This window comes from Phacochoerus africanus, chromosome 3 (assembly GCF_016906955.1).
Source record: "Phacochoerus africanus isolate WHEZ1 chromosome 3, ROS_Pafr_v1, whole genome shotgun sequence".
Classification (NCBI taxonomy): Eukaryota; Metazoa; Chordata; class Mammalia; order Artiodactyla; family Suidae; genus Phacochoerus; species Phacochoerus africanus.
In genome coordinates, this window is record NC_062546.1 from 94,465,010 (window position 1) to 94,491,547 (window position 26,538).

At 49.1% G+C, this 26,538-nt stretch overlaps 1 protein-coding gene across 20 annotated transcripts in view; it reads left to right on the forward strand.

Annotated features, from left to right (window-relative positions):
* CLASP1 (cytoplasmic linker associated protein 1) overlaps window positions 1–25,889 on the forward strand; it is a 262,487-nt gene extending 236,598 nt beyond the window's left edge. For all 20 annotated transcript variants that reach the window (XM_047772150.1, XM_047772154.1, XM_047772155.1 and 17 more), the window contains 5 exons: window positions 444–634; window positions 2,416–2,544; window positions 12,315–12,521; window positions 13,693–13,809; window positions 23,113–25,889. In XM_047772150.1, the coding sequence (XP_047628106.1) occupies window positions 444–634; window positions 2,416–2,544; window positions 12,315–12,521; window positions 13,693–13,809; window positions 23,113–23,199 (731 nt within the window). In that variant the 3' untranslated portion in view covers window positions 23,200–25,889. The remainder of the gene's footprint in view (window positions 1–443; window positions 635–2,415; window positions 2,545–12,314; window positions 12,522–13,692; window positions 13,810–23,112) is intronic.
* The last annotated feature ends 649 nt before the right edge of the window (window positions 25,890–26,538 follow it).

Here is a 26,538-nt window from a genome sequence, read left to right on the forward strand (position 1 = left end):
TTAAGCTCTGGACATTCGGGAAGGGAGTGGATGTTAAGGAATGATGTGTGGATTTGGGGGATTTGATAGTAGGAAGTAGCTGTGCCTGGTGGGGCCTGACCGAGACTGTTCAGGGGAGCAGAGTTGAGAAAGAGAAGGCAGTCAGGGGCTTTGGAGATGGTTCCCCCTCTTTGTCCCAAACAGGAGAGATAAAATTGGTCAGGCAGAGTAAAGGCAGTGACTCTTGGTCGCTGAGGACAGACACCTGTTCTCACTCTGTTCTACAGTTAATTTGGGGCGGGGACCCGCTGGGGGGTGGGGGTGGGCTGAGGCCCTAGAGCAGGGTGCCAGCCCCAGATGGTGGTCGGGGGATATTGAGGCCCGTTGCCTCCTGGAGGCGGGGTGGGGTGCTGCGTGTCAGAGCAGCCCCTGTCCTCCGTGACCCGCCTCCTGTGTCTCCCAAGTGCCCATTGACCACTCGGACCTGGTGGCAGACCTCCTGAAAGAGCTGTCCAACCACAATGAGCGAGTGGAGGAGCGGAAAGGCGCCCTGCTGGAGCTGCTGAAGGTCACGCGGGAGGACAGCCTGGGCGTCTGGGAGGAGCACTTCAAGACCATCCTGCTGCTGCTGCTGGAGACGCTCGGAGACAAAGACGTGAGGCCCTGCCCCACCCCTCTACCTGTCTGCCTGCCTGTCCTCCAGGCCCCGGGGGGCGGGGACACTCCACTTCTCTTTCTGTGTCCTGCTCCTTTGACATCAGAACATTTCCCAGGTTTTCCGAGTGCCAGCTAAGCACAGCAGTGCTCTTGTCAGAGGCACCACCCCAGCTTAGGTGCAGCGACTGGTTTGTAGTACATCATTCCTGCCTCAGGGTGCCTTTAACGAAATGTCCTAAAACTTGGTTAGTGCGGAATGTGCCTTTTTATGATGGGCTTTTTTCCTTCGCAGTTGTATTTATGGTTCATGTGCAGTTGGGAAATAGGTTCATTTTAAAAAGACCCTGCTAAATGCTGATGCATGGAACTCTGTCTTGGTTCACCCCTACGTGTGTTAACACTTTTAGTACTCTTAGTTGGTCAAGTGACAGATTCTGAAAGCATAGACTATTATTGTTTTCTGTTATCTTCCATTATTAGTTTTAAAATAAAAAGCCTTCTCCACACTGTAACATTTGAATGTGACAGGCCAGGCATTGGCCTCCACCTGGTCTGGAATTTGCTCGTGGCCCCTGGTGGGTAGGTCTTCAGGGATAGAATACCCTAATCAGAGTCCTTCTGCCACCTGTGCAGCTGGTCGCTGATGTGGAAGCAGAGGAAATGTTGGGAATTCTTTGATTTTTACTCTAAAGTTCCCATTGTGGCTCAGCAGGTTAAGAAACCTGACATAGTGTCCGTGAGGATGTGGGTTCAATCCCTGGCCTCGCTCAGTGGGTTAAGGATCTGGCATTGCCATGAGCTGCAGCATAGGTCACAGATGCCACTCAGATCTGGCGTTGCTGTGGCTGTGGTGTAAGCCGACAGCTGCAGCTCCGATTAGACCCCTAGCCTGGGAACTTCCATATGCCTCAGGTGCGGCTCTAAAAAAAAAAGAAAGAAATCCATTTCTGCTAGGGGCTTGTTTAGACTAGCAGAAAGGAAAATATAGTCAGTGTGGGGAGCTGCTCAAGGGCAAGGCCAGGCAGGCTTCGAGGAAGTTGGGCATGGCCCAGGGTAAAGGTCATGCCCAGGTCATGTTGATGGTGACCTGAATGGAAGACAGTTGAGCAGAAGGCTGGTGAGTGTCCTGGTGACTACGATGGTTTGGTGTCGGGTGAAGAAAGATGTGTGAGGAGTGTTCAGTGGGTACTGAAGTGCTTCTCCAGAGCCCCTCGGGCTTGGTCAGAGATGACGTGACGTCGTGTGGAGGGCAGGGAGGTGGTGCGTTAAGTGTGTGAATTGTACAGATGAGTGACAGAGAATGTTCTTGGGGCTCAATGTGGTGTAAACTCCGCTGTCTTTATTGAGATTACGAGTCTGTTTGCAGTGGCTTTCCTCCAGACACGTGACTCAGGCCTGTGCAAATTTCCTTCACCCATGACCTCTGCACATAGGTCAGGAGTACAGAGCGGCCTCCAGGTGTCCCAAGTAGACGCTTTTTTCCTGTCCTGTTATATATTTTACTAGAGGGTAACTTGCACACCTAAGCCTCAGAAAACCTGGACATCTTGGGAGACTGGTAGTGAGCTTCTCGGTGGTCCTTGTCGGGCTCACGGAGGAGCTTTCCTGGGTCCCTCTTAGGTGCAGGTCTGAGATGTCACCCTGGGCACAGCACCTGCTCTCAGGGAGCCTCCGACCATGGCATTGTGGTTCAGGTGGCGGTGTCTGCAGGGTACCAGGGAGGCCAGTGCGTTCAGGGAGGCTCTGTGTGATGCCATGTTTCCTTTTCTCCCATGCCAGCATTCCATCCGAGCCCTGGCATTGCGAGTCCTGAGGGAAATTCTGAGAAACCAGCCAGCGAGATTTAAAAACTATGCGGAGCTGACCATCATGAAGACTCTGGAAGCTCACAAAGACTCACACAAGGAGGTGAGCCAGGCTGGTGGCGGGGGTGCCGGTGACCCAGCACAGGGTGAAACCCACAGCTGCCTTGATTGATGTCTGGGTGCCAGCGTGGTGCAGTCCCAGGTCAGGGATGCTGCTTTGTCAAGAGGGGCACCTGGCAGTCTGGGGGTTAGATGGGGACCATGGCTCTGGACCCTCGTCCAAGTCCTCTCACCCTCTGAGCCTCACCTTCATTATGTGGAAAGTAGAGATGGGTGTGATCACAGAGGTCACCTGAGGGATCCCAGGGCTAGTGCTAGAGGTCAGAGAAGCCTTGCTGGGTGGGTTGCTGGCTCCTGGACGTGTATGATGCCAGTAGACCCTGCTGGGCCCCTGGCAGCTTAGGTGCCTGTGGTCAAGCGGGAAGGACCCTTTTCTGTTCCCAGACCGTGTGTGGACACTGGCGGTCCCCGTGCCCTCATCCAGTTGCTGACTGAACTGCTCTGGCCCTGAAGTTCACCAGCCCTTTGAGTGTCTGGAGGCCTCCAGGGAGTAGGGTGGGTGGGGCTGCCCTGAACGAAAAGGAGTTTGATGACACCCTTCCAGTCAAAGGCACTGTGAAAACAGCCCCGAGTTAGAGATTTAGAAAACTTAATATGACAAGCCGTGGGTTTGCCCCCCCAGACAGTGGGACATAACCACAGTCAGGTCAGGCTTCCAGCTCACGTGGGACTCATCAGTACACTCACGAATTAAAGGGATTGTAGTTAGAGCCATTCTTACACTCATAACAAGAATCTGGCCCCAAGTTGGGGTTTTTTTCCTCTTCGGCAGTTACGTGGCTGTTGAACAGTGGGAAACAAAGTCTGGCCTCAAATCCCCAGCAGGATTTCAGGCTCAGCAAGGTTGAGGGTGTCACCCTCTGTGCGGGCCTCTCTCCACCTGACAACGTGGGCACATAAGTGAGAGGTGTACTTTCCAGCCAGTGCCTACACTTCTGAAGTCTGGCTGGGCTATGTGATGGTGAACACAGTCCCTCGCGTTTGAACAAAACGCTTGCCACTTACAGTAAATCCTTTGAAAACTGTGAGGACCAGATGAGCTCATAGTAGCCAACGTAACTTCCCCAGTGAAGAGGAGGGTCAGGAGGCCCTGTCGTTTGTCAGGAGATGTGCGTGTGGCAGTTCCCGTGAGCCAGGTCCTTTGTCTCTCTTACGGGGCAGCTGGCCTGCACTGACTTTTTCCCTAAACCATCATAGTTTCTCCTTAATGAGAATGCATCCTCGGGGAGGATGTGCTTAGGATGTGGCATTAGGGTGAAACCAAGCATCCACAGTGAGGCAGTTACTGACCCTCCCCTTGGAACACGTCTGTCTTTGCGGTGGCCATCCTGTTCAGGACTTTGACAGTGAACCCTAGGAAGTGTAAGTTACCAGCAACTGCTCTTTGCCATTTACCCCAGGGATCTTGCTTATTCCCCCTGCAAGATGAGAAATGGAGGACAATTTTTAGACACGAAGCCCTTTGAGCTGCGTCAGGAATACCTGCTACTCTTAATGTCCACATATAGCACTCAGTTGCCATGGAATTTGTGTAGCCTGGGGTCTCCATGCTACTGTCACCGATGACCTGATAAAGCAGGTGGAGAAAACATTGTGTTCTGAAAGGAGTGCCTTATTGGCAGGCGTCCCTGCTTTGCATACTTGAAATAACCTTGACTTGGTGCCCTTGCAGTTTTCCTTGTGAAACTCCACTCTGTCCCTTTGCCAAAGCTCCTTACTTGGGCACCTGTGTGTTTAGGCTTTAGGTATGGTTTTTGTTTTGTTTTTCTTTTCCTTTACAATTCCTCTACGTGGTCTTTCTCTTGTTTTTCCAACCCGTGTTTGTTTTCAGGGTGACTGGGTGGATGCACGTAGCCTGTGTGGTGGCCATCGTGTTGGCATGTTAATGCCACACACGGTATTTCTCTGGTTGTAACACTTGCTCACCAATACATTCATATATTCAGACATTATTCCCACATTTATTGGAAAGGATCTGGACCCAGTGACTGGTCAGACTGAGTGTGTCCATTGGGGAAGATGGCTCCTGGTACTTGTTGTAAGAAGTTAGTTGGTTCTGTCTTCACAGGCTCAACCCAGGCTTCAGCAGGAGATGAAGAGGGTGGACTGGCAAGTCGGCAGGGAGCCACTGGGAAAGACCTTGTCCCCAAATGTCATTCATCCCTTGTCCACTGCGGCAGTGGTCCTGCCATCTGCACACTAGTTCTGGCTGTGGGGCTGTAGCACTGAAGGACGTCTTCATTAAAAATGCAGTTTCTGTAAGCTGAAATGTGTCATAGAACAGCACTGATGATAAGGTGGCTTGTTTTGTAAGCCAGGGGCTGTTTTCTCAGGGTCTTTTATTTTTAATTTTTTTTTTATTTTTTAGCTGTGCCCACAGCATGTGGAAGTTCCCAGGCCAGGGATGGAACCCGAGCCACAGCAGTGACAACACCTAGTCCTTAACCACTAAGCCACCAGGGAACCCTGTCAATTTAGAGAGCTGTGGTGTAGGTCGCAGATGTGGCTCGGATCCTGCGTTGCTGTGGCTGTGGTGTAGGCTGGCGGTTACAGCTCCGATTCGATCCCTAGCCTGGGAATTTACTTATACTGAGGGTGCAGCCCTAAAAAGACAGCAAAAATAAAAAAATCTTACACCCATTTTCTGTTTTTCAAAACAACAACAACAAAAAAACAACAATCCATTAACTTGGATTCATCTCAGCACTTGTGTTCTATTTGTTAGGGCTGGTATAGAATCTCCCCTTCAGTGGTTGAGAGGCATTAGTGAGAGAAGTGATGCTCTGAATGTGATTTGGGGGTCAATGAGAGTGTGAATCTTGGCAGAAAGCCGGATTTTCTGTCCACCGTTAAGCTGGGCTGTCAGTTGATCAGCTCTGATCAAGTGAGTGAGCATGATCACCGTGGGAACCCGGCAGTGACCTGGAAGCTCTCTTCTAACGCTGTTAGACACCACGAGTGTCTCCACATGAAGCTGTCTTCAGACCTTGGTATCTGCTTCCGAGGAGCTCAGTTCCTGGCAGACAGTTGATACATTGTTAATTGTTTTATACACACGGAATGCATTCTAGCTGTCCCTCCTAGACTGCTGTCTCACACACAGTGCCCGGAGTGTTGAGGTATTTGTAAATGTTCTGTTTAAAGTTGAGGAACGGAGTTCCCGTCATGGCGCAGAGGAAATGAATCTGACTAGGAACCATGAGATTGAGGGTTCAATCCCTGGTCTCACCCAGTAGGTTAAGGATCCGGCATTGCCGTGAGCCATGGTGTAGGTTGCAGACACAGCTCAGCTGTGATGTTGCTGCTGTGGCTGTGGTGTAGGCTGGCAGCTGTAACTCCGATTCGACTCCTAGCCCAGGAACCTCTATATGCTGCAGGTGCAGCCCGAAAAAGCAAAATAAAATAAAGTTGAGGGAAGCACCAACCTCTGTCTTTGAAGAAATTCCATAATTGAGACCTTTTGATGATGAGGCTTAGCTTTTGGCTGAATTCAGCCACATTAGTGAATGCCTATTAAAAGGGAACAATGCGCTTCATTTTATATCACTCTACGGGGTCACGAAACATTTCTTGCCCCACAGAGTCCTGGTGTTTAAAGCATCATAATCCAGTTTCCAGGTTTGGCTTGTTTGGGGAAGCTGGATTCTGAGATCAGTATAAAACAACCAATGTTACATCTCCAGGAATTTTATTTTGAAAGCATTTCTAGTTAATTTTATGATTTATGACTTCAGGGAATTGAGGAAACAAAGCTCAACTAATTTTCAAAGGAAAACTTTTCAGGGACCTCTTGGCAGATATGGCAGCCTGAGCAAAGCAGTGGTGTGTCAGAGAGAAAGCGCTGCAGTGAACTGGTGTTCTGCTCTAAATACCGACCAAAACCATCATCTGACCGTGTCCTAACCAGACCCCTGTGTCTGGAGTAGCCCTTGGAAGCCTCTCTGGGCAGCAGCTGTGTGTTGGTAGGTTCTGGAGGACAGTGTGGTGTGTGAACCTGGGAGAGCTCCTCCACCTCCCTGACCTTGGCTTTCCTTACCTGTCAGCCCGGTGATGGCTGTGTGCGTCTCACCTCGGGATGGTGGAGATGGCTATTGAATAACAGATGTAAACCTTCAGAGCTTCTAAATCTCCAGTTTTCTACGGGCTCAGTCTTGAAATGTGGCCAAAAGTCCTATTTCCTTTGTCAGGTTTAGGTTTTTAACAAAAAGACAAAACCAGAGACCTGTCTAGTTGTTTAAAAGTTCCGAGTTGCTGAGCCAAACTGTCGGACATCAGTATCACAAACTGGCAAATGTGTTATTATTGGAGGCGGGCGAAGGGCAGTGCTTTAGACTTAAAGGAACTCAGGTTTAGTTGAGGTTAAAGCACAGGACTCCAGGTGGGGTCTAGGGAGAAGGGCACAGGGAGTTTGGGGTGGGCCAAGGAGCAGCAGTGGGGCGGCTGTCACAGCTGAGGCAGCTGGCAGCAGGAGGGAGTGAGGCCAAGACACTACTGAGTCCAGTGTGCTGAGCCCCATGGCTGCAGGTGGAGGGCCCATCACTTCTCTTGGGGCTGCTGAAAGGTGCTGGCCACAGTGTCCAGTTCTGCAGGGTGGCAGCCGTCCCACGGCTGCTCTGGGCAAGGAGCAGCGGTCCCTCCTCTGTGCAGAACCCTCCCTCTTGGGGACCTGAGGTGACTCCTGCCTCCAGCTCCAGTAGTTTCAGAGGGGGCGTCTGGCTGAGAGAGAGGGCCCAGCTGCAGCAAGTGGCTGAGGGCCATCGTTTGCTGCCAGGCTGGCAGTTTGAGGAGGGGACCTGGCTTCTCATCCTGCTTTGGCCAGTTCGTTGGCCAGTGGCAGCTCCTCCTGTGTGACGCTGGGACATGAGGTGAATCGGGGGCGCGTTATGCCCTGGGAGGTCTGCCCTGTGGGGCTAACATTGTTGACAACTAAAGATGCTTTTTAATTTTCCACTGAGCAAGGTAGACCAACAGAATAGAATTGTAGTCGGAGTTTTTGATTTTTATATAAAGCAGACATAACTGCATTTCTCTTAATTACATCTAAGAAGGCTATTTACCTTTGCATGAATAAACTGAAACTCCAGTGAAAACCACAGCTGTGTCTTCCGGCTCCTGCATTGGCCAAATCTGTCAGTGTCTGCACTGGAGTGGCTGTCGCACTGTCATCTCGAGGCTGGGAAATACCAGTTTTCAGGGATGGATTTTGGAGACATAAGAGGAGCCCCTCCTGAGTGGCCCGCTGGCCCATGTCTGCAGCATCCTCCAGGACGGGGGACACACCACCTCCTGGGCTCCTGGCCCCACTCACCCCTTGATCTTTCCCTTTGTTGGCCCTAATCCCACCCCTTGGGGAAGGGAGTAAGTCTCCCACCTCACGCGAGAAAGTGTTGCCCTGAATTTGCTTTTCCAGCATGGGTGTGCTGGCTGTGTTATTAGAGGTCATTTTTTCAGACCCTGCCTTCTGAAATTGTGTATATGCGTTTTTCAGAAGAAACTACTCATCATGTAGGGGTGGGAGACAGGGTTTTGTCATCCAGGATGATGTCAAAATTCTTGATTCAGGAGTTCCCATTGTGGCTCAGCAGTTATGAACTCGACTAGTATCCATGAGGACGTGAGTTTGATCCCTGGCCTCATTCAGTGGATCCGGCATTACCATGAGCTGTGGTATAGGTCGAAGATGCAGCTCAGATCCTGTGTGGCTGTGGCTGTGGCCTAGGCCGGCGGCTGTAGCTCCAATTTGACCCCTAGCCTAGGAACTTCCCTATGCCATGGTGCTGCCCTAAAAAAAAAAAAAAAGATTCCTGCCCCCCTCAGTTTACTGATGAGGGAAATGAGGCCTAGAGAGTAGAAGACATTTCTGCCTGTTCACCTCACTGGTTGGTGACAGCACCAGGACTAAAACTGAGATCCCCCAACGTGGAACCTGAAGTTTTCTCCTCCTCCCTTCCTGGCCCTGGTGCTGGGTCCAGGGGACCGAGGGCTCAGGGCCCTCTTGGCACCTCCCCTGAGATCTCAGAATGTCTGGCAGCGCTCCACCCCACCCCTTCCACCAGAGGCATGTGCCCCCTACACCACCCTGGGGGGCAGGGGACTGTTGAGTGACATCATCCCAGCTTCTCCCAGGAGGTGGCGCCACTACCCCCTTTGCTGCTCATGACTGAGGTCGTCGTTCCTGAAGGCTTGCTGGCTTACCTTCTTTCTTAGTCAGCCAGTTGTTCCAACGTGCCTGTGACAGAGCCAATGCAAACTTTGCGGACGTGAAACGTGCAGCCCAAATTTTGACAAGTTCTGTGCTCTTCAAGAAACCTTATCTTTAAACAAACAGTCATCAATATCCTGAGTAATGATCTCATTTTTTAAAAAAAGTTGGGTAAGGAAATGATGCTTTTCCTAGCTAGACACTCTTATTTCACTAACTTTGAAAAAGAAGTGCTAGGTTTCTTACAAGACAGTCGTCAAATCTACAGAATTTTTCAGTGTGGATGGCCTCAGGGTGGATGGTGACCCAGAATTCAGCCCGATCCCATGCTTGCAGACCTGCCCCACCCCTTTCTGGCCACCTTGTCTACTAAACAGCACTGTCCTCCTCTCTTTCTGTTGCCCGTGTTTACTTTTGCTCTCCGTTTGCTTACATTTATAATCTTTGCTTCTCACGTTACATGGAACATAGGCAGCACCTAAAGTTCACCCTGAAGCTGGCAGCTCGCCAGGAGCCAGGGGTTTGGCATAGAGGGTCGTCGAGAATAGCCACCCGCCTTGCCAGAAACAGCCCTGCTTGGGAAGCTTGCTCTCAGCTCAGGAGAGAGGGGGCCTTGGACGTTGCATCTTAAAATGCAACTCTGGCATTTTTGTTTCAGGCATTTTCCCCCTTACATTAGATCCATTTGACTAAACGCTTCATGCAGGCGACCTCTCAAATTCCTAGAGTTTCTAGGAGGCAGTTCCCCTTGGGTTTAGGGTTCAGCTCAGCGGTCCCTGCAGGCTGACCACCTCCTGTGACCTAAGTGAGAGCGGCGCATGGAGAGGTCTCAGGGAGGAAGGCCCCTTCAGGTTGGGTCTCTCCATGAACCTGGCCGAGGCCCGTCACATCTGCAAGGGCACGGAGTGGCCTTACTCTGCTCCTGCCGGGACTGAGGGGCACTGCGGGGACTTGAAAGGCACAGGGGTCACCCAGGCCTATGTCTTAACATCTCCTGAGCTGGTGGTGTCCTATGTCCTCTATTTCCTTGTTTTCCAACTCGGCTCTATCTGTGAAATCATCCAGTATTTTCCGATCCTTTCATTTTTCCCAGGTTTAAAAACGAAGGCTTCCACTTTCCTCAATTAGTTACTATCACTTGGCTTTCTGAGCAGCATGTTATGACAGTTCCTTACAGTAAAAGGCATTGGTGTCTCTGCGGGACCAGATTAGAGAAGGGATGGACCCTGGCTTCCACTCCCAGTGTCCGTGTAGCCGTAAGCAACACGTACATGCTTGGCTTTGCCAAGTCTGCCATGGACATGCCGTAGTCTAAGGGGTGGGCATAGCCGAGGATGAAAAACATCTCGTGTAGGTGACTCCCTGCACTTATGCAGCCCTCCTAAGAAGCATACTGTCCCTCTTTAGACAGACTGATCACTGCAAAGAACTAACCCAAACTAAAGTCTCTTCCAAAAAGAGATCTGTTGCCTTTTCTAGTGTGTCACCCAGAGTGGGACCCTCAACCTTGTACAGTTGACTTTTTCTAAGGCTCACGTTGGTAATGTGTAGATCTCTTGGCTCCGTCCTCATATTCTGGGCCAGCTCCTTAGCGGGAACATTGAATGCAGGTTAGCGAGGCGTGCCCTCAAGGTGACTGTGTCCTGAGCGGGTGCATACATGTGCATACACTGTGGGAAAGTCGGTTTGACAGACATTGACTGAGCACCCAGTATGGAAGGGACATGGTGCTGGGCGTGGGGGTGGGAGCAGCCTCCAACGCATCCTCAGTCTGGTTGGGAAACAGGGTCCACACATGTTTCAGTGCCGTGAGCAGGGTGTGTACCTGGGCCTTCCTGGACGTGAGTAGGTCCTGGGAAAGGCTGGGCCCGGCCACATGAAGAGCACAGGTGAAGAGCGAAGGGGTTGGACAGGGTGCTGGGATGTGGCCAGCAGGGCCTATGTGGGACATGTCCTCAGCTTAGTGTCACCAGGGCCCCGTGGCAGGAAGGAGGTAAATAGTGCCCCTAGACAGGCAGGCGGGCTGCTTAGCGCTACTGATGGGGGTTTGCTCGCTCACATCAGGGTGCCTGGGCAGGGTAACTGGGGGAAGCGGAGGCTAGGTGGGCCTTCCTTCTGTCCAGAGAGCAGAACGTGGACCCCCAGGCGCTCCCTGTTCCTGGAGTAGTGGGCCCATCCCCAGAGCCCTCATAGGGATCCTGCCCTCCTGGAGAGGCTCAGACTCGGAAGTGGCCTGAAGTAGCCTGCGTATCTACCACGTGCTCATGTTGCCTACCCTTCCTGGCCTCTTAGCCCGCTTCTGCCCAAGCCTAGACAACACTTTCCACGAGGTCTCCATGCTGTTCATTGGCCAGTCTTTGCTTAAATCTCAAGAACGCTGGGATGGTTGAAGGGTCAAGCTGGTAGCCTTTGGTCTTGTTGCCAAGTTGTTCCAAATAGCAGAACACAGAGCAGAGAAGGATGTGAGAATAGGAGATCCAAGGCTAACAGTAGGAGAAAAGCACTCCAACGTGGGATCTCAGTTCACAGACCAGGCATTGAACCCAAGCCAGAGTGGTGAAAGTGCCAGGTCCTGACCTGGCACTAGACCACCAGGGAGCTCCCTAGATTTTCTTTGTATTTCATGAGAAAACACATGCCTGTTTATGCCTCCTTGTCATCATAGCTGTTTATGTCATACGAGTGCTCCTGTGCTGTGAAGGGTGGTGGCTGTCATGAGGACCCAGCACGTCCTGGTACCAGCCATCAGGTGGTCTATGTGAGACCTCACAGATGGGGACATGGGGTCTGGTGCTGGTGAATGGCCTCCAGCACAGCCCAAGGCTGTGTTCTTTCTCCCTCACTGGGCTTAGCCTTAGCTCCCACCTTTGTCACTGGGGGCCTCATAGCCCATCTGGGGACCCCTGGGACATGTACTCAGTGTCCCTGGTGCATCTGGATCTCTTCAGAAGCCGGAAGCTGTTCCTTTGGCCTTTCATGCAATCCCTCCCAAGTGTAGGTGAGGTAGTCTCCAGCAGTAACTACCAACAGAGCCCCTCAGGAAGGCACATCCAGAGGTTCTTCCTGAACCAGCCTTAAGTATTGAGGTCATTCTTGTTCCTTCTGAGCTTCTGTCCTAGGAGTGCGGGCCTGGTGTCTGTCACACCTGGTTGCCTGGGGCTCCCAGTTGTTCATGGATGTGGGGCACTCCTAGCCTTCCTGAAGCAGCCGCAGGCGCCACTGCTACTGCAGTCTGATTCCACAGGTCTCAGGGAGACCTGGGGCATCACATTTGACAAGAGCCAGGGATGCTGCTGCCTCTTGGAGCGGAGGGCGAGGGCGGGCTCTCTGCAGAAGCTCTTCTCTGAGGCTTGCACCCTCCTCCTCACGTCCTCCGTCCCTGTAGCCCCTCCAGACCACTCTGCCTGCGTTTTCACGGAAGCAGCCAGGGGGAGCAGCAGCCACCACTTAGCGGCCAGTGGCCTGTCCCCTGGCTTCTGCAGTCAGGCAGAGATGCCCTCTGGTCCCTCCCGTCGATTGTGACGCTCAACCACGTGGGGACTGTGTTTCAGGTGGTGAGGGCCGCGGAGGAGGCTGCGTCCACGCTGGCCAGTTCCATCCACCCGGAGCAGTGCATCAAAGTGCTGTGTCCCATCATCCAGACGGCCGACTACCCCATCAACCTGGCCGCCATCAAGATGCAGACCAAAGTCGTGGAGAGGATCGCCAAGGAGTCCTTGCTGCAGCTTCTCGCCGACATCATCCCGGGCCTGCTGCAGGTGGGCCCCTGGCAGTGGCCTGGCTGCTCAGGTGGAGGGACGAGGGAGCTCCAAGGGTAGGACAAGCTGGGTGGGCGGTAAGGCTGTGTGGCTGGGACCCCTTGCACCCTCTCTGCCTTGTAGCCCCCCCACCCCTGAACTCACAGGAAGGTCTTCCCGCAGCCCAGGCCTGAGGCTCACAGAAGGAACTTTCCGTTCCTGGTGAGCATCTTTTGATGTCTTTTTGTTGTCATTCATCCCTTCAACAACCCTTTACTGCACAGCTGTAGGCCGCGCCCTGGTGAATCGGGCCGTGGAGCATAAAATCCAACAGTGGTCCTTGCCCTCATCCACCCACCAAGTATCTTTGAAACCCCTGTAAGCGTGAAGCATTGGATAAAATAGACTCTGGAAGATGCGATGTTTCCCACTATTGGGACACATCCTCCGGGAGTTCTCAGCTGGCTGTGGGACCCAGTACAAACCACTGGGGATGGGGGCACCCTGGGCACGAGGTTGGAGAGGAAAGGGCTCGTAAGGGAGGTGGTTTAGAGGTGGGCCTGAGAGAGACTTCAGTTGGAGGAGCAGACACATCGGCTTTGTGTTTAATAAATGCTGCTGGGGGCCGAGCATGTGCCTTGGAAATTTGTGGAGCTGAGGACTGGGTTATTCCAGCTAGAGGGAAAGAGTAAAGGCCTGGTTCTTTGGAGACCAGCAGGCAGTCCCACCAGGGTGTGGGCTGGAGGGCAGCGTGGGCAGGTGTGGTCCAGGTGAGGAGGGAGATGGAGCTGGGTGGTCCCGCAGCCTGGGTCTAGGTGGAGGAGAGGTCTGCCCTGGAGAGTGAGCGGCCTAGTTCTCATTTCCTTAAAGGGATTTTCCCCTGTGAGGCTTGCTTTACCTTCGCGAGAAGTAGGAAAGAAGCAGCTTATTTTCCCCATTAGTTTCCTTTTCTTGTTCTGTTCTCACAGCATTTCTGGGCTGGCGCTCTGTGTGCCTCCCACCTCCCCCCAGGACCGGCTCCCTGGGCACCATCCTGCGTGGCCCCCGGGCTCACGGCAGAGCTCAGGTGTCCCTGGGCCGTTTGTGACAAGCCCAGGGTCGAACCGTGAGGACATTTGTGGAATGTTGATGAAACGCTGGCTGTGAGGCAAAGCTTTGATCTTGTTTCCTTTCTCTGTCCCTCTGACTGCAGGGTTACGACAACACGGAGAGCAGTGTGCGCAAGGCCAGTGTGTTTTGCTTGGTGGCAATTTATTCCGTAATCGGAGAAGAGTTGAAGCCTCACCTGGCACAGCTCACAGGGAGCAAGGTAGGTCAGGGTTACATCGACATGCACCCGCCCCACTGGGCCTGTGGCTGCCCTGCTGGGCCTGCCTTCTCCCAAGGCTTTTCTCTGAAGGTGCGATGACCGGCCGCAGTGCAGTCCCTAAGGTACAGCACAGTCCACCGTCACTCCTGTTTTTGAAATGATAGCTTTGAACTTTGAGTTTATTCCGAAAAGAAAGATGACTGTTTAGAACCAGCTTGTTTTTTCCCACCAAAACACTAGGGATGTTTACCTGCGAATTTAACACAGGGCTGGGCTGGCCTGTGGGGCGGATGCAGGCTGCCTGCCAGCTGACTCGCGTCCTCTGCTCTGCGTGTAGACATCACAGTGTCCCTGGGGGATGAGGACCGTGGTCCTGCATTGACCCTGCCCAAGGGCATGTCTGGAAGCCAGGTTTCCTACTTCCTGGGCTGGATCTCATATTCCTTTCAGAGGATCCTAGAGTCAGGGGCAGAAAATGGGACAGAAGGACTCGTGACTCCTTAAAGGTAAGAGTGGCTGTTGGTTTAAAAAAAAACTCAAGGAGGTCCCTGGTGGTACAGCGGGTTAAGGATCCAGCACTGTCACCACTGTGGCGTGGGTTTGATTCCTGGCCCAGGAACTTCTGTATGCCTTGAGCGTGGCCAAAAATTTTAAAAATAAAGTGACAAAATATAATTTCTTTAAAAAAAAAAAACAAAAATAAACTCAAATCTGGTGATTCCCCCAGGAGAAAGCAGGGAACCTGAGAGGTCTGGCGGGAGAGGTGGCGGCTCCAGAGGCTGCTGCCGGGAAAGGGTGTCAACGTGAAGTTCACAGGCACCCTTCCTTCAAGAGTCAGGAAGCTGGGTGCGCCTGACCTCCCTCCTTATGAAAGAAGGATGAGCAGGCGAAGCCTTGTTGCATCTGGAGTAGAGCTGTTCCTGTGACAAGTCGGTGAACTCACAGGGTCCCAGCCAAGGAGGCTCTGCTCGCCTTCGCCCAGAGCAAGGCTCGAACCCCCAGTGCTGCTGACGCTGATGGGGGTGACATCCTTGACGCCACCTGGACATCCCAGAGCACCTGCCTCAGTCAGTGTTGCACACGGGGACAAGATCCCTTAGGGCGTGGAGGATGCTTGCCTCATGCAGACAGATGCCAGCTTCTGGGTGGGCAGATGTGTGAGGCAGGCGTGGGTAAATGACTGTCACCTGACTGCCTCTTGCTCTCTCTTCCTCGACTCCTGCCTTGGCTCCTGGCCAGTCCCTCCCCGAACCACATCTGCAGAACATGAGAGTCACAGCAGCGTGCCTCATCCGGGATCTGTAGACCCTTCCTGGCAGTAGCGAGGGCCTAAAAGACAGTATTCACGAAGGCAGTTAGACTTGTAAATAACATCAGCCAGACCTCTGCTTTCTGGTACCTTCTAACTCTCCCGAGTAAGGGAGCTGGCCCTATGGCATATGTGCTAAGTTAGAAAAAGAGAGTGAAGCTGTAGTCTCCTGTTTCTTTGTGTCACCAGGCCTATCAGAACCCCCTTCCACTACTTAAATTAAGTGGCTTCATGTCATCAGGTTCTGCAGAGAAAGCCCTGATGCGGGGCCAGGGAAGGAACCTGTGAGACATGACTAGAAGCCAGCTGACCACAGATTGTATTGTGCTCTGTTTATTGAAAAAAATAAATCCATGTATACATGGACCTGCACAGGTCAAACCTGTGTTGTTCAAATGTCAACTGTATATTATCTAAGAACAAAGATAATTTTGCTTCTTCCTTTCCAATGTGAATGCCTTTTATTTCTTGTCCTGCCTTATTCCTCTGGCTGAAACTTATACTATATTAAATGGTGAAAGTAGGCCTTCTTGCCTCATTCCTCATCTTAAGGGATAAGATTTCAGTCTTTTATCATTGAGTGTAGCATGCAATGATACTTTGAGGTACAGGCAGTCTCAGATTGTGTGGATTCGATTGCAGACCTTTGCAATAAAGCAAATATCGCAGTAAAGCAAGTCACACTAGTTTTGGTTTCCTAGTGCATATAAAAGTTAAGTCTGTACTATACTGTAGTCTATTAAGTGTGCAATAGGATTATGTCTGGAAAAAAAACCCTGTACATACTTTAAAATACTATATTACTAAAAAATGCTATCATCATCTGAGCTGATAAAGGTCTTGCCTTGATGTTGATGGTTGCTGGCTGATCAGAGTGGTGGTTGCTGAAGGTTGGGGTGACTGTGGCAATTTCCTAAAATAAGACGACAGTGAACTTTGCTGCATCAATTGAATTCCTTTCATGAATGATTTCTCTGTAGCATGCAGTGCTGTTTGATAGCTTTTTACCCACAGTAGACCTCCTTTCAAAATCGGTGTCAGTCCTCTCAAACCCTGCCTCTGTGGTACCCACTAAGTTTATAGAATAGTCTCAATCCTTTGTTGTCATTTCAACAATCTTCACAGCATCTTCACCAGGAGTAGATTCCATCCCAAGAAACCACTTTCTTTGCTCAAGCCAGTTTTTCTTTGCAACTTCTCATCCATTGAAGTTTTAGCAGAAGGTGGCAGCAATTCAGTCCCATCTTCAGACTCCATTTCTAATGTTTCTGCCACATCTGTGGTGACTTCCTCCACTAAAGGCTTGAACCCCTCATAGTCATCCTTGAGGGGTGGAATCAACCCCGACTGTTATGTTGATATCTTGATCTCTTCCTATGAATCACGGATGTTATTCTGACATCTAGAATCATGAATCCTTTCCAGAAGGTTTTCAATGGACTTTTCCCAGATCCATCAGGGGAATCATTATCTATGGCAACCATCACCTTACAAAATGTATTTCTTACATAATAAAACTTGAAATTACTCCTTGATCTGTGGGCTACAGAACAGTCATTGTGTCAACAGGCATGAAAACAACCGTCTCATTGTACATCTTCATCAGAGCTCTTGTTGCTTTGTCAACGAGCAGTCATATTTTGAAAGAATCTTTTTTTCTGGGCAGAAGGTCTCAACAGTGGGCCTAACATATTCAGTAAACCGTGTTGTAAACAGATGTGCTGTCATCTAGGCTTTGTTGTTACATTTACCGAGCACAGGCAGAGTAGGCTGAGCATCATTCTTAAGAGCCCTTGGATTTTCAGAATGATAAATGAACACTGGCTTCAACTTCACGTCACCAGTTGCATCATCCCCTAACAAGAGAGTCGGCCTGTCCTTTGAAGCTTTGAAGTCAGGCATTGACTTCTCCTCTCTAGCTGTGAAAGTCCTAGATGGCAGCTTCTTCCAATAGAGGACTGTTTTGTTTACTTTGATAATCTGATCTGCAGTGTAGCCACCTTCATGAACGATCTTAACTAGGTATTATGGATAACTTGCTTGAGCTTCCACGTCAACACTTACTGCCTCACTGCACTTTTTTTTTTTTTTTGGTCTTTTTGTCATCTCTTGGGCTGCTCCCACTGCATTTGGAAATTCCCAGGTTAGGGGTCCAATCGGAGCTGTAGCCACTGGCCTACGCCAGAGCCACAGCAATGCAGGATCCAAGCCGCGTCTGCAACCTACACCACAGCTCACGGCAACGCCGGATCGTCAACCCACTGAGCAAGGCCAGGGACACAACCCGCAACCTCATGGTTCCTAGTCGGATTCGTTAAGCTCTGAGCCACGACGGGAACTCCCTCACTGCACTTTTATGTTATGGAGATGGCTTTTTCCCTTAAACCTCATGAACCAACCTCTGCTAGCTTCACACTTTTTTCGTGCAGCTTCCTTACCTCTTTCAGCCTTCCTAGAATTAAAGAGAATTAGTTCTCTGCTCTGTATTAGGTTTTGACTTAGGGGATGCTGTGGCTGGTTGTCTCTTCTGTACAGACCACTCAGACTTTCTCCATTATCCACAGTAGGCTGTGTTACTTTCCTTCTATTCATGAGTTCACTGGATTAGCACTTTCACTTTCTTTCAATAACTTTTCCTTTGCATTCACAACTCACCTAACTGTTTGGCATAAGCCTAGCATCTTGGCTGGTCTCAACTTTAAACATGCCTTCCTCACTAAGCTTAATCATTTCTAGCTTTTGATTTAAAGTAAGAAAAGAGCAGCTATTTCATTTGCATACTTAGAGGCCATTGGAGGGTTATTAATTGGCCTAATTTCAGTAGTGTTGTGTCTCAGGGAATAAGGAGGTGCAAGGACAGGGAGAGAGACTGGGGGCTTCAGTTTGTATAATAATATTCTATCTGTGAAGTACAATAAAGTGAAGGACAATAAAACAGTATGCTCTGTAGTTTCCTTCCATCCCTTGTTTGTTGAGTATTTTTATCATGAAAGGTATTGAATTTTGTCAAATACTTTTTCTACATCATTTGAGATGATCCTTCGTTTTTCTGTCCACCCCCCTTCATTCTGTTAATGTGGTATATGTATCAATTTTTCTATGTTGACCATCCTTGTATTTCAGGAATAAATCCCACTTGGTCATAGTGTAGAAGCCTCTTAATATTTCTGTTGAATCTGGTTTGCTGGTCTTTTCTTGAGAATTTTTGCATCACTGCCCATGAGGGATATGGATCTAGAGTTTTCTTTTCTTGTAATGTTTTCATCTGGCTTTGATAACAGGACAGTGCTGACCTTACAGCCTGAACTCAGAAGTTTTCCTTCCTCTTCAGTTTTCTGGAAAAAAATTGAGGATTGTGTTGGTTCTTTATATACTTGGTAGAATTTACCAGTGAAGCCATCTGATCTGGGGCTTTTCTTTGTCAGGAGATTTTTGATTACTTCAATAGAAATTCAGTCCCTTTCTTTATTAGTTATAGGTCAGTTCAGATTTTTCTCTTCATGATTCAGACTTGGTGGATTTTATGTTTCTAGGAATTTGTCCAATTCATTGCTATCATCTTATTTGTTGGTTTACAGTTGCTCATAATATTCTCTTATAATCTTTTTGATTTCTCTAGAGTCATTCATAGTGTCCCCTAAGTTTCCGTTAGTTAACTTAGCTAAATTTGTCAATTTTGTTAGGGTTTTTTTTCAAAGAACCAATTTTTGGTATTGTTAACTTATCTCTTTTTTGTCTGTTTCGTTTATCTCTAATCTTTATTATTTTCTTCCTTCTGCTAGCTTGAGGTTTAATTTATTCTTTTTCTAGTTCCTTAAGATGTAAAGATAGGTTGGTACATGGAAGTTCCTGTTACGGCTTAGTGGTAACAAGCCTGACTAGTATCCGTGAGGATTTGGGTTCAACCCTGACCTTGCTCAGTGGGTTAAGGATCCAGCATTGCCATGAGCTGTGGTGTAAATCACAGACATGGCTTGGATCCCATGTTGCTGTGGCTGTGGTGCAGGCCTGCAGTTCCAGCTCTGATTCAACCCCTAACCAGGGAACTTCCATATGCTGCACCTGTGACCCTAAAAAGCTAAAAAAAAAAAAAAAAAAAAGGTTAGGTTGGTATGTAATCTTCATTTTTAATATAAGCATCTTATAGCTATGAATGTCCCTCTTTGCACTGCTTTCACTGCATCCCATAAGTTTTAGTATGTTGTATTTTTATTTTTATCTTTCTCAAAATATTTTATAATTTCCTTTTGATTACTTTTGTAATCTATTGGCCATTTAAAAGTGTATTGTTCAGTTTCCACAAATTTGTGACTTTTTCAGTTTTCTTTTTGTTACTGGTTTCTGACTTCATCTGATTATGGTTAGAGAAGCTACTTTATATGATATTTATCTTTTTAAATTTATCAAGACTATTATGGCCTAACATATAGTCTATCTTGGGAAGGTCCCATTTATTCTTGGGTAGCGGGTTCTGCATATGTCTTTTGGATCTAGTTGATTTATTGTGTTGTTCAAGGCCTCCACAGTGGATGTTAAAATTATTATTATTAATTTTTTCTCCTTTCAATGCTGTTAATTTTTTATTCATGTATTTTCTTAGATGTGCAATTATAAATGTTTTAAGTTTTTGCTATATTGACCTTTTATTAATATATAATGTTCTTTTGATTTCTTGTAACTGATTTTGATTTGAACTCTTATTTTTTCTGATATTAGTATAGCTTCCTTGAATTCTTAGTTACTATTTGCATGGAATATCCTTTTCCATCCTTTCACTTTCAACTTATTTGTGTCTTTGGATCTAAAGTGCGTCTTTTGTAGACAACATACAGTTAAATTGTGGGGTTTTTTTAAATCCATTTTGCCAATCTCTGTCTTTTGATTGGAGAATTTAACTCATTCACATTTAAAGTAATTTCTAACAAGCAGAGACTTCTATCATTTTGGTATTTTTTCCCTATATTCTTATAGCTTTTTGGCCCTTCATTTTCTTTTCTTTTCTTTTTTTTTTTTTGTCTTTTTGCCATTTTCGCCATTTTCTTGGGCCACTCTCGTGGCATATGGAGGTTCCCAGGCTAGGAGTTGAATCAGAGCTATAGCCACCGGCGTACGCCAAAGCCACAGCAACACCAGATCCAAGCCGCGTCTGCAGCCTACACCATAGCTCACGGCAACGCCGGATCGTCAACCCACTGAGCAAGGCCAGGGATTGAACCTGCAACCTCATGGTTCCTAGTCAGATTTGTTAAGCACTGCGCCACAACAGGAACTCCATGGCCCTTCATTTTCTACATTACTCTTTTCTTTTGTGTGTGTTTGCTTTTTGTACTGGAAAGTTTTAATTTCCTTCTCACTTCCTTTTGTGTATAATCTATAGCTGTTTTCTTTGTGGATTACATTTGACATCCTAAAATTGTAAAGCTCTCATTTGAATTTATACCACTTTATTGAGTAATGGCTTTTTCTGAGCCCTGGCTTTTTCACTTATAAAATAGGTGAACCTGTTCTACCAACCTCAAAAAATTGTTGTGAGGCTTAAATATGATAATCGGCATAAAGCTTGTAAACCGTTGAACACATACATATTACTCAATCTATTTCTGTTGTCTTTTCTTGTACTTTACTACTCTGTTCTAGACTGGACTAGGTGTTTACAGTAGAGGTACTGCATTACAAGTAACTATTAACAATGCTTAGCAACTCATTTTTAACCAGTCTTTCATAGCTATAACTGTCCTGTTTTTAGATCATTTTTCTCTTCTTGAAAAGCTCTGTGATTCAACAAGTATGTATTAGGGCCCTGCTGTCCTCACTGCACTACGCTAAGTAAGGCAAGTGCCCTGAAAGACACAGCTGGGGGACAGATAAGACTAACCCATGAGGAAACTTGTACAGCAGCCAGGAGTGACCAGCAGATGCAGAGGGACGGGCTCTGATTGATGGTTGGGTAATGGGCCCAATGTGGGGCAAGAGGAAAGGAAGAGACTTCTTAGGGGAGGCGGGACTGAACCGGGCTGGCCTTGGCAGGACAGGAGGCTGTGTAGGGAGAGAAGGAGTGGGCTGCAGGTAGGAATAGCGCGAGCAACTTGGGAGGAGTAGGAGCAGGGTGTTCAGCAGACACATTTCCTCGTTAAGCCTCGGCTGCAGCTTATGGAAGTTCCCAGGCTAGGGTCGAATCAGAGCAGCACCTGCAGCAATGCCAGATCCTTAACCCACTGAGTGAGGCCAGGGGTTGAACCCACATCCTCACAGAGACAACATCAGGTCCTTAACCCGCTGAGCACAATAAGAACTCCAAGGACACATTTTCTGAGGAAGGAGCTAAGAAGGCACCTTGAACATGATGGGAAGGTTGGGGCTCAAGAAATGTTTGCCTGAGGTCACACAGCTAGTTAGTGTGTTGGAGCTGGTTCCAGAACTCTGCTGGATCCGCTGCACCTCAGGCCAGTGCTTTGTCAAATGTGCCACAGTTCGCCTTAAACCTGGTTGGCCCTGGTCACATCCTACTGAGCCTTAGAGCATTTAAAAAACAAAAACAAAAAAACCTTGTGGAAAATGATGGCGCTTTCATCACCACACAGACTATCACATTAAAAGGTTTAAGATTTTGAGGTGTGGAATGAACAACAAGCTGTCATGTTGTGTAAGTTCACAACGTGCCCCACGGCAGCTGAGGAGTTGACAGCTGCGGTACTGGCCTCGGGAGACCCAGGTGGGCTGTTTAGTGAAAGCAGCAAACTGCAGGGTGTTCAGTGCAGAACCCTCAGCACAGCTGTGTGTCCAGTCTCCTTGTCTGTGACGGCCTTGGCGGGGGTCAGGGCCACCCTGCCTCCAGAGGAACCCTGGATGGGTGCTGGCCTCTTGCCTCTGGTTGTCCAGGTGCCGTGTTCCTGAGCAGCACACTCTGCTCTGAGCACCTCTTTGTGCAGCCTGGAGGCCACCCTTGCCCAGCCTTGCGCCCTGTGGCTGCCTTATATCAGTCTCAGCTTTATGGCCTGCTGAGAGGAGGCAGGTAAAGAGCTGTGGATAGTAAATGTTTCATAATTCCCTTATTCTTACAAATTGGATGTTACGTAGATTTCTTATGGGCATTCTGCTTCTACAAAACCACTTCCTTTTTATTCTTAATATGGCCAGGCGCGTATTGATGTAGCATATTAACTTAGTCACATTCAACAAATATTAAGGAACCTACCACATTACATGCTGTTTTACGCATTTCGAAGGGTCCAAGGGGCTTAAGGTAGAAGCAGATGAGATTTCAGACACGAAAGCCGTTTCATCGTGAAGCACCAGGCCCATCCAAGGCCACATTGTTCAGTGACGCAGTGTCTGGCCTCTGGGGTCGAGCCTTGCTGGAAAGATCAGGTCCACCACACCTTGCAGCACGAGACCCAGGATTGGAAGGCAGGAGAGCAGCCCGAGGCGGGGAGGTGGGCTGAAGGGGGCCTGGGGTGCCCTGTGCTTTGTCCAGGCTGTGTCAGTAGGCAGACTTGAGCAGACAAGGGAGGGAGCAGCTTCAGCAAAGGTGCAAAGGTTAGAAAACCTGACCGCTGACCTTGGCTTAGCTTCTTTTTTTGGCTGTGGCGTGCAGCATCTTGACATGGGATCTCGGTTCCCAGACCAGGAATTGAACCCCAATAGTGAAAGTGCTGAATATTAACCACTAGACTACCAGGGAGCTCCCTTGGCTTAGCTTCTTTATCCTGATAGAATCTGGGTCTTGCCATCTCAAGAGGAACCACTGCCTGCTGTTGCCCCTGAAGCGTGTGGATCTGCCCCTTGTGAGCCTGGTGGCAACACACATCCCTCCTGTGGCCTGACCTATCAACCTCAGTGGCCCTGGTCCCGGTCAGAGGGGTTGGGTGAGTGGGAGGCACCGAGTAAATGGCTGTGTTGTGAATTTCCTCCTCTGAAGGACGTGCTGTTTTCTTATCGTCACCTGGGTTTCCTTTTCCATTTTCTGCTCATCCATTTGTGTCTTCTCTTTGCAGATGAAGCTACTCAACTTATATATAAAGAGGGCCCAGACCACGAACAGCAACAGCAGCTCCTCCTCCGACGTCTCCACACACAGCTAATGGCAGCGCCAGTCTCTCTGTAGCCCTGGAAGCAATCGGTGGTGCCTCTCAGAGACCTTGTCCCTTCCCCCTATTGGCTGCCCAGTCAGTACCAGGAGGCCCGCAAATATTTATTACAATCAGTATTTTGATCCCTTCCAGCTTTTGTGTAGAATCATACTGGTATTGAATGTAAAGGAAGCAAGGCCTGTGTCACATCTTCATACAAAGCAAAACAAAAGAAATACGAAAGAAGAGCCATACTCCAAGCCGTCTCGTCCAGCCTGCTGAGCTCACAGAACCGTGCGTGGGGGGTGCCGTTGTTCACAGTCAGAGTTCCCTAGCCGATGTGTGGTAGAAAGTAGCATTTTCTCTTCAGTAATAACAGATTTGAGGAGGGTGTGTTAATGTGTATTTCTCTTTCTGAGACTGGCCCGTGTGGGACAAAGCTGACACCGTGAAAGGGTTTCGTATGTTTTCAGCTGTATTTTGTGAGTTACTATGAATATGAATCAAGTCTTGGCAAGAAAATGGGAGGAGGCAAGCCTGAAGATGGCCTTTTATTGGACGGTGGCGTTTTGCTTAGAGTAAGTCCCTAGACTGGAGGCTGCCCGCCCACCCCGCTTGCCAGGCCCTCGGAATACCCCCAAGCCCAGAGCTGCTGCAGGAGAGGCTGCTTCAAGGGTAGATCCAAACGTAGCAATCAAGGTGAATTGATGGCATTGGTCAGTGTGTGCTTCATGAAGCACTGAGGGTGCAGGCAGGTTGTTTGCCCTGCTGCTGAGATCCAGGGGAACCTGCTTCTCCCGAACCCCTGGCTTGTGCTTCAGACTCAGTGCCATCCGGTTTCCCTCCCCAGCCTTTGCTCCATTCTCACATGTTCTCAGTGAATCTATTCAGGTAAATGGCAGCTCTGCCATCGCAATTTTGTGTTTAATTTGGGATTGGGAGCAAAGAAAAGTCTAGAGAGAGCAGAACCATTTTTAAAAATGCGATGGACTGAAGTACTTCCTTGATCATCTGTTTGAAACAGTCTTTTGTTTAAGGGGGAAAAAATTGTGTGTAGCAAATGGCAGGAAAACAGAATTTGAAACACAATTTTAGAGTCTATTTCCTTTTCTTCAGTGAGGAATGTACCCTTTTCAAGTTTTTTCTTGAGGATTTCATGGCCTCAAGAAAAGCAGCTGTAGATTTAGAGTCTGGTTGGTTAAGTTTCGAGTAAAAATTGGAAATTCCTAATGCGGTCATGAAGACGTCTCTCACTGTTCTATTTTAGATCCTCTAAATTGAGCTGATAGTCCGTCTTTCCATGTGGAGGTTGATCCAATTCATTTTCCTGTGCCTGTTCTTGTCAGTGAGGCATTCATGGCTCAGGTGCAGAGCCCGTGGCTGCCGCATCCCGAGGCAAAGTCTGCGTGGTTCTCCCCATGGAGCCACGCGGACCCTCCAGCCTTGCTGGTGGAACTTGGGGGAGACTCTGTAACAAAACATGACTTGTTTTCGTTCAGAATTTATTTTAGGTATTTTATTTGGAAATAGGCACTGACAATGGAGGTCCAGGAACAGGGAGGCCAGGGTGCCTTCACTGCGTGTGTGTCTGTATGTGTGTAGGGTGGGTCTTGTACCTGTCGCACTACCCCACTGCTGCTGTGAGGGAACTTCAAGGGTGTGTTTTAAGTGGTTGAACATTATCGATTTCTTTTTGGCTCAGAACAGAGCGGGACCAGGCCTTACTTCCATTGATAACGACCGTTTGTCTGTTTATCTGTCACTAATGGGATTTCCTTTTCACACTCTACAGATGAGTCAGTGTCTTTTGATGACTCCTCTGTTGCAGAAACTGGCTTCCTGCTGGGTTATTTATGAGTTCCTTCTTGCTGGGCGCCTTAGAAAGGCCCTTCTCCTTGGGTTCCTGGGTGCCCAAGTCCTCCCAGTGCTCACAAAGGGCTTGCCTTTCCCGGCACCTGTTCAACCTGGATCTCCCGGCAAGGGCAGCCACCACCCGGGTCCCTGGGCCTCTGAGGACACCTGCACGCCGCCACCTCCTGGGGAGGGGCCGCTCCCTCCGGACAATACCCTGCCTTGCCACCGACTCCCTGCAGGCCTCCTGTTTGGATGAACAACAGAATACAGCGCCCAGAATCCTGCCTCCCCCTTTCACCTGACCGTTCAGACCCCGACAAGCCCACTGACACAGCTGGGGCCCCGCGGTCTGGCTCCTGCCCTCCCTGGCCACAGCCTCCCGGGACCAGGTGCTGCCCCGACTGCAATGGGGTTGCCCTGGTTCCTCTCTAGACCTTTTTCTTTCCCTGCCGCTCGTTATTTATCAAGCCTAAGACGACACATTAAAGAGCAGCAAATAAGAACTTTGTAGAATCCCACTGAGACTTTGCTCACAATGATATTTGGAAACGAAAAAAAAAAATGCTCTGAAAAATATCAGCCACCAAAATAGTTTTGTCGGCACTGTGTCCACACGCATGGTCCCCACACCCCCAGGTTGGGTTTTTGGTTTTTGTTTTTTTGGGGCTTTTCATGTTACATCCATATCTGTATTTATATCTTATTTGTTTCACTTTCAAGTGTATCATGGCAAATGTACAGATTTTTTTTTTTTTTTTGTTAATAATGTGCTAGGATTTGCTAAAAAAGAAAACAAACAAAAAAAAACCCTTTTGAGTTTGCCCTAGAATAAATGAGACTTAATTGAGTTTCCTGCATCAGAGTGGTCTTTTTTGTCACCACACCTTGTAGATAATTGATCCCATGACATGGGACGAGCACTTGAGCTGGGCAGGTCAGCCTGCAGGGGTAGCATTCCCCTGTCACGGTTCTAGGATGAGACTGGGCTGGGGGGACTGGTTCTTGACACAAGGATACCCACTGTCTCTTTGCAGCCTTACTTTGATTACTTTTCTTTGGCCACATCCATGGCATGGGGAAGTTCTCAGGCCAAGGATCAAACCTGTGTCACAGCAGTGATAATGCCAGATCTTTAACCACTAGGCCACCAGGGAACTCCTTGCTTTGATTTTTGAGTCTTCTGTCCTGTTCTAACACCTGGTAACCATGAGTACCCTTTCTCCTGGGGCCCACTGCCTCCTACCCATTTGATATGTGAGCTCAGATGATCCAGGTCACAAATGCCTGGATTCAAAACACAGTTGTCCCCCTCAGCCCCTCAGGTCAGTCCCAGCACTTCTGGCCTCTGTCCTTGGGGATAAACCAGAGTCAGATGGTTTACCCTGCGGAGGTGTGGGGAGAGTTGGTGAGTGACATAATCGGGGTGGCCTGGCGTCCTGCTGCCGAGGGAGTGAGTCACCCCCCCAACCCCTCCACAGAGCTGTGGGCCGTGGGTCA